Raw genomic sequence first — 8,247 nt, 5'->3', positions numbered from 1 at the left:
TTTTTTTTTTTTTTTTTTTTTTTTATAATGAAAAAAAAATCTAATACTATTGAAACTATTCTGTGATTTGTTGTTGTTTGAATAGTTTACTAATGGTGTGATTTTAATATTTCAGGCCTTTTTGCTTTTGCAAGTGATTGTTGTTAATATTATTCATTTTAATGAGTTTAATTGTTGATTTTGGTATTTTTGGTATTAGCTTAGTAATTTATTTTTGTGTGTGTGTATTTTGGTGACAGTTTGTGAAGTGAACTGTTGTTTTGAAGTTTGTTAGTGAGATGTCTCCGGCAGTGGTGGTTACGGAGGAGGAAGGGCGGAACAAACTGTCGTCGACGGTTGTTTCTGCTTCTTCACAATCTTTCTCTCAGATTGGTGCTGATTTGAAAGAAAGGAATTATCTAGGGTTGTCAGATTGTTCATCAGTAGACAGTTGTGATTCAACTGTTCCCAGTTTGTGTGATGAGAAAAAGGAGAACTTGAATTTGAAGGCTACTGAGTTGAGATTGGGTCTTCCTGGATCTCAATCACCCGAAAGGGATTCAGATTTTTACTCAACAAAGCTTGATGAGAAGCCGCTGTTTCCTTTGGTTCCTACAAAAGATGGAATACAGAAGAATGTTGTTTCAGGCAACAAGAGAGGATTTGCTGATACAGTAGATGGGTTTTCTCAGGTGATTAGTTTAATAAAGTTGGTTTATGTAGTGAGAAGTGAATGTTTTGTGTTGCTGTTAGTTCTGATTGTTTACAATATTTGTTATGTAGGTGAAGTTTAATGGTAATACAGGGATTAATGGGATGCTATCGCCTAGACCTGTTGGAGCACAGCCCAACACGGTGAAAGAAATGCCCAACAAGGTGTTGCAGGAAAGGCCTTGTGCTGCTAGAGGAACTGGTCATAATCAAGCTGGTGCTGCTTCTGTTGGTGGTTGTGCACCGGCATCTAAGTAAGTAAAATCTATCTACTCAAGGATCCTAATTTTCTGGAGACTAGTAGCTGGATTAAGACCTATAATTGGGTATTCTTTGTGTTTCTAGCTATCCTAATTCTAATTTGGTAAATTCTATTATGTGACAGGGCACAAGTTGTTGGTTGGCCTCCTATAAGATCATTTAGGAAAAACTCGATGGCCACTGCTTCTAAGAACAACAACGATGAAGTGGATGGAAAACCAGGTCCCACTGCACTCTTTGTTAAGGTCAGCATGGATGGGGCTCCCTATCTTAGGAAGGTTGATCTAAGAACTTATACAACATATCAGGAATTATCTTCTGCCCTTGAGAAGATGTTTAGCTGTTTTACCCTAGGTGAGCTGTTGCTATTTTGATTTACTTCCATCGTAAAATTTGTTTTTGCCAATGATTTACTTTTAAATTAACTTGGTTGTTTGTTTATTTTTATTCTGAAATCTTTGGTAATTGTGTAATGTCAGGTCAGTGTGGTTCCCATGGTGCTCCAGGAAGAGAAATGTTGAGTGAGAGCAAGCTGAGGGACCTTTTGCATGGTTCAGAATACGTTCTCACCTATGAAGATAAAGATGGAGACTGGATGCTTGTAGGGGATGTACCTTGGGAGTAAGATGATTTTAAACTCTCTTTGTTCTTTTTGCATTTTTGTTTTCAAATTATACTTTTGTAAGTAATAGTAACTATATTTGGTTTAGAGACAACGGATTAAATGCTTTAGCAAATGTATTTTTTATAGTCTAAAATAAGTAATCATAATTGATCAGTATAACACTAAATATATTTCCATTTTCCAAGAATTTGTTAATTTCATTAATTTGTTAGTCATATTGGTCACTAGCTTTAGGCATTGTAGAATCTATATATGAGGAGATTATGTTAATATATATAGAGTGAGTCCTGCTCCAAGATATATGTAAGTCCGCTGGGTTGAGTCTCTCAAGTTTACTGGTTGACCCAATTTCGATGTATAGTATAGAAGATTAATTGCTTGTGTTTATTCCTTCAACACTGGGTCTATTGATCAATCATATGCTTTTTCATGCCAAACAGCATTGGTACTGATATTATTTTTTATTTTTCGGCAAGGGTAAGCACCAATTTACTCTGGTCAATTCAAATTTTTATGATAAAAGGTTACATCTGTTTTTCATCGAATTAAGAGAGAGGGAGATAGTGAATAGAGAAAGTTAATATTGCAAAATTGTAAATGATAGTATTTGTAATTTTAATGAAACAACAACGAATTACATTGTTCACGTGCATTTTGGGGGGTTCCTGGCTACAGAAATAGTGAAAGAACAGCTAATGGGTGCATAACATTTTTTTGACAGATTTCATACGTAGTATAATGAATATTGCATGCAATTGTTCATCTAATTAACTGGCTACTTGCGTATAATAGTATAAAGAAAGTTTTCCCTTTTTAGGAGCCAAACTTAATAATCAGAAATTGAGACAGTTCATCATGCACTGTACTTAGGTTTCTTACTCTCCTTTTGATTCTGCTTCAGAACTTTCATGCAAATTCAACATAATTAACATATGTGAATAAGCTAAAGGTACTGAAGTCTATTTTAAATGTTGTTTTTCTGTCTCTTTTCTAATTTTATATTTATTTGTGTTATGCTACATCTGGTACGGAGGTGTATGCTACAAGGATGATGTTGGGATGTATTGGATTAATGCATTTGAGTTAGGACAGAATTTGCAGACAATGATCTGCTTCTTAACAGAATTGCTATGTGACAATGTCTACTTAGTGAGATCGGGATGTGGGCAGTTCAGTTGGGGTACGTGAGAATAAAGGAGGAAGAGTAGGGATATTACAATTGAGTTAGGATATGAGGCCTTGGTAGGGAGGGCACATGTGTATGCCCCTCTAAGAATCTTCTGTGTTTACTTTTTTAATCTTTTCTTGTCCTTTTTTTCTCCCATTTAAAATGGTTAAGAGGGTGTTCCTTTTCTGAAAGGTGTTAAAATTTCATGTATGCCGGAGATTTGTTCAATATATCAGAATAAAGAATTTGATCATGACCATGATTTTGTGGTGGAAAATGATTAAGTTTAATCTATGGGCTATTCTATGTAGGCATTAAGTTTTGATGCCAATTCCAGTCTCTGATTGAACCAAGAAAATGGACTGAATGAATGACATGTTGAGATTTTCTTTCCTCTTGTTTGCATACCCCTCACTAAATTGAAACCCCTTTTTTTATGTGCAGGATGTTCATTGAAACTTGCAGAAGGCTGAAGATCATGAAGGGTTCTGATGCCATTGGCTTAGGTATGTGTTCTCAGTGATGATTCAATTGACAGTTACTGCGATTAATATGAAATGTTGGAAATATGGATTAATTAATTAAAAGTGGTGCAATGAATTAATTATGCATTTTAATGTTCAAACAGTTATATAAAACAAGTTGTATCACATATATCAAGAGGGGTTTGTGTGTCTGTAAACATCCCATGTACTAGTGCATTTGTAAACAAGCCAAGAAGCCAAGAAATTTTAATTAGCGAGTTTTTAAATTGAGTTTGGAATGTTTTTCCTTCTCTATTTGTCTCATTTATTTCCTTTGGGGAAGACTGAAATGAATTGATGGATCAGGATCTTCTGCGTTACTTGATTTAGCCATGGACTAATAACCTGCAACAGATTATGATCCTGATATGCTCAAATGAGATCACTGAAGTCTGTATCCAAATAAATGTTAGGTCTAAATAACTGTCTATGCTATGTCATGCAGTATTTCAAACATTACTAAGGATAATAATTGAAGGCTGTGAAAAAAAATTCGCGTGCTTGTGCTCTTGAATTGCAATATTAATTTTCTTCTAGATTGTTTTCTGCCTATTATTTGGTTCAATTGATAATTAAATCTTAAATACTAAAAATAAGTTCTAAGAGTTGCAAACTATATTCTGGATTTTTCAGTATAGTTTTTGTGGAATTTTATTTAGAGACTTTCAGCTATGGGTGTTTCCACCAAAAGAAGTGTATTTTTGTTGGATCATTTGTTTGCTATTTGTAACAAGCGGTAACTGTATAAAGACCTTGTGTTAGCAAGTAGCAACTCCTATGTAACCTTGATTCTATGTGCCCTCGTCGCATCAGCTAATGTCAAATTTTAAGTTTAATCACCGGTTCACCAGTAATAATCTGTATTTATAACTCCAGTTTATCTGCCTCACTTTGCTCATGTATCTTTTCTTTCCTCCACAGCTCCCCGGGCCATGGAAAAGTCCAAAAGCAGGAGTTAGAGAGTGTCCGGGACTCATGACTGCCTTTGTCCAAACCAAGTTTCAATGCTGGATCTTAGCACTGTAAAAAGCAAAGGATTATGGCTGATTCCCTTGCATTGGCAGTTAAATGTATTTCCGGTGTTATTTATTGTTACGTCCATTAAGAGTTTGTTATATTTGTTACCACTATAATATCTTGTGAAGTTGCTTTTTAATATTATTAGTTTTTGTGGTGTCTGTAATCATTATAGGAAACCTGTTTGTTGGGCTGAATTGAATGTCTGTTACAGCAACATACTGTTTTAACACTGTCCTCCCCCACTGTTTCCGTTATTTCTTTCAAATCTTGATCTGCATTATTTTATGTCCACTATTTGAATCTACTAGTTCAGTAGGTAGGTTATGGTTGTGTCAAATGAGTGAGTTTCTTTAGGTGCACCAAAGAGATTTTCTATTTCTTCTATTTTTAAGTGGGTTACTTAAGTTTAAATACCAAAAAAAAAGTTGAAATGGTACTATTGAACTGTAAATTCGCGAGTCTCGAAATCCAAACACAGGCTACAACATATGTGGCTAAATGTATCAGGTTGGCAAGAATTGTGTCGAAACATATATAATTGGACAGTTTAGATCCTTATTCTTTGCAGATTACCTTGTAAATAAGCATCATTGCAAAGGGAATGAAATTTAGTTTTATGAAAGGTTGAATTGCGAGTTCCAGTAAACACTGGAGTCTATTGTACGTGTTTTCATGCGTTAGATTTCTGCATGAATCAAATTTGTATAAAAATACAAAAAACACAAGGATGTCAACACACTGCTAGAACAATAATTAATTTACTAGTGGAGTCCCCTAGTTTCAGTTCGGACTTTTAGGCTGGCATGTGATATCTGCTTAAATTGGTAATGCAAAACATGTATATAAAAGAGTTAAGGAGTTGCCTTATCACATTTTATAGATGGCTTCTTTTTCCACTTCTAAGTCTCCAAAATACATCTCTAGTTTGGTCAATTTAAAGATAAATGTTTTTGGGGTCACAATACACTTTTAGATCGACCAATTTAAAGGACATTGGAGGTTGAAAAAGAAACTACCAATTATATTTGCTATGTTGGTTCAATAAACTCAGTCCAATAAATGTCGCAAGAACAATTATTATTATTATTATTATTAGGTTGTCAAATATATTAAGGCTTGCTATATTTATCTTCATTTTTTCCACCAAATGAAATTTATTAAATATACTGAAAAGTGATGCGACCAATCATATATGAATGCTAATGAACTTCAAGAATTATAAGTGGAAGTGTCGTTGACTAGAGGGAGTTGACTAGAGGGAAAACTATAGGGAGTTAAAGACACAATTGGAGCAACAAATTGTCAATTTTTTTAGTCTTAAAACTTATGAAAAAATTAATTTACATCATATTAATCTCTTCGTCTTATAACTATTTTAAGATTTATTTTTAATTTTAGGATGTTTGACTTGTGTTGCGCGCCTAAAAGTTGTGTGTAATTTAAAGATTCTTACTTGAATTTTATCAAGAATCATTCACTCTTGTGGTGATTCTTCTTTAATCTTATTATTTTCTTGTGAAGTGTATAAATTTATACCTTTTTTTTCTTACTCTATCTTTTCTTGTTTGTATTTCTTCCTTTTATTCACTACTTTGTTCAAATATATCACTTAATTTAATCCTTCAACAATATGAAAACATTGAAATGAAATGGATATAGTAATTCTTGGTGTTCTAAACAATTTTAGGTATACATCCACGGTGAATTGAACTTGTCTGGTATTAGAAACAATAACATTAGATGCATTGTAGGCTTTCTTTAGCAACTTTTAATGCACATCTTAAATTAAGTTATATATATGTAAACTTTGCATTAATGTTGATGTCCGCTACTTTTGACTTCTGATTAGTATTGTTGAACTTTATGGTTGTCAATACTATCACGATTTAAGATTTTAATTTTTTTTTGTTGATTACTATTTTTACTTTTCGTTTCAATAATTATAACATTTGATCATTTTTATAGATTAAAAAAATATAATAAATAAATAAATAATTTTATCAAATTACTCTTATAAATTATTGATTTATTCTAATTATCATAATTAAAATTGAGATGACAGAATTAATAAAAAAAATGAAAATTATATTAAAAATAAAAAACGACCATTATTTTAGAATAACTTTTTTTCTTCAAATGGACAATTAGTAAATGACATAAGAAATATTAATTAACCATTATTAGTGATGTAGAATGGATTTGAATTATTCCCTACTTAGTGGAGGGATTAATTATTGGGCAAAAGGATTAAATAATAATATAAGTACACCGATTATTGTTTGTCATTTCATTCTGGATACTATGGACTATAATTAATGTGTCTGCGCCTACATGGCAATTTTATGATGGCGTTCCCTCTAAAGGAAACACAACATTTACATGTGAAAAGTTTATTACATTAGTGCTCATAGTTTTTTAAGGTAGAATCGTTTGGAAAATGTTACTAGTAGATAACTATAAATACACAAACGGAAAGTTTGTGTCAAATTGCATATCATAAAATTTGAGTTGAGACTTTTAACACACTCATTTCAGTTTGTATAATCGACTTATAGTATAAACTCCTATGTAAAAATCATTTTTGTGTCTCACTTATAAATTAATTTTGAAGCCATGTTTCATAATGTACAACTAAATTTTTTATTTTAGTAGTCTTACCTAAAAGGGTGCATTTGGAGTAGTAGTGGCTAAGAGATATAATAATCCAAATCCCGAATCTTAGAAGAAAAGTAAGATATAATCCAGAATCTTAAAATGAAAGTAGTAGTAGTAGTGTTGGTTGGTTTAATTGTAATCATTACCTAATATGGTGGAGAAAAGCTGTATTGGGGAGGTTTGTGTGTCAATTATATATATAATTGATTCATTGAAGTTGGACTTGAATATAACTTGCTTGGAATATTCTTAAGCCATTATGATACAAAGTTACAAGTTTCTTTGCATATATGATTATTTAACCTTGTTTTAATATAGCCCCAATTTATGCACATCAACTGTTATAATAGAGTTTAAGACAAAAAAGAAAAGGACTAATCAAAATCCATATGCAACATCATCATGTTCAACACTATAAATCAAATGAAAGCAACACTCATATTTCTACCCCAAATGAGCCAGATTTACTTCATAGTAGGGTTGACTAAAGAGAAAAAAATAGTTGATTCAATAATTATGTAAATATAAAATTTTATACAAATATTTTATAATTATGTCTTTTAAACTATTATTTATTATGCAAAAATGTCTAATGCAATTCAGTCTTTAACATAATTTAATTTAAGTTAACTTAATTAATTTAAGATAACCTTGTGTATTTTTAACTTAATTTAAATTAACAATTTAGTTTTTTATGTTTTTTCTTTGAAGTGATATTTGATTTAATTTTAAGTAAGGATTTGATATTTTATATCTTCAAATGTATTTTTTTTTATTTCAAAAATTCATATTATTTTCAAACAAAGTTCATAAAATTAGAAACCATCTTTAACAAAATTTATATTTTTATCAAATTCATAACTTAAATTTTTAAATAAACTCGTTTTTATCTTCAATAATATCAAATCTATCAAATAAATAATCACATTTTAATATTTAAGTTAGGGGTTTAATTTGAAAAATGGAAGAAAGAAAAAGATATTATCTTGGTGATTTGGAGATCAAATCTAAAGTGTGAGTTCTTTATTTGATAGATTTGATGTTGTTGGAGATGAATATATGAATTTATTTGACGATTTGAGTTATAAATTCAATGAATATATATTTTTTTTAAATTAATAATGAACTTTTTAAGTTTTGTTTGAAGATGATGATACATTTTATGAATTTCTATAAATAAATAAAAAATAAAAATATTATTTATTTTTTAAGACATAAATAATTTTAAATAAATAAAAAATCAAATTTAACGACTTATGACTTATGCATGTATTTTGTCTATTCATTAATATAATGATTACTCT

The 8,247-nt window shown here is 30.8% G+C and overlaps 1 protein-coding gene across 3 annotated transcripts in view; it reads left to right on the top strand.

The window, feature by feature from the left end:
- Window positions 1-4,579, top strand: part of LOC101504333 (auxin-responsive protein IAA8) — a 5,288-nt gene extending 709 nt beyond the window's left edge. For all 3 annotated transcript variants that reach the window (XM_012719178.3, XM_004512485.4, XM_073364677.1), the window contains exons 2-7: window positions 240-671; window positions 763-944; window positions 1,076-1,305; window positions 1,431-1,572; window positions 3,189-3,250; window positions 4,190-4,579. In XM_012719178.3, coding sequence (XP_012574632.1) covers window positions 279-671; window positions 763-944; window positions 1,076-1,305; window positions 1,431-1,572; window positions 3,189-3,250; window positions 4,190-4,227 — 1,047 coding nt within the window. In that variant the 5' untranslated portion in view covers window positions 240-278 and the 3' untranslated portion in view covers window positions 4,228-4,579. The remainder of the gene's footprint in view (window positions 1-239; window positions 672-762; window positions 945-1,075; window positions 1,306-1,430; window positions 1,573-3,188; window positions 3,251-4,189) is intronic.
- The last annotated feature ends 3,668 nt before the right edge of the window (window positions 4,580-8,247 follow it).

The sequence above is a fragment of the Cicer arietinum genome, chromosome 8 (genome assembly GCF_000331145.2).
Source record: "Cicer arietinum cultivar CDC Frontier isolate Library 1 chromosome 8, Cicar.CDCFrontier_v2.0, whole genome shotgun sequence".
NCBI lineage: Eukaryota > Viridiplantae > Streptophyta > Magnoliopsida > Fabales > Fabaceae > Cicer > Cicer arietinum.
Note: the sequence above shows the minus strand (reverse complement) of the source record. Positions and strands in the feature narration are given on the sequence as shown.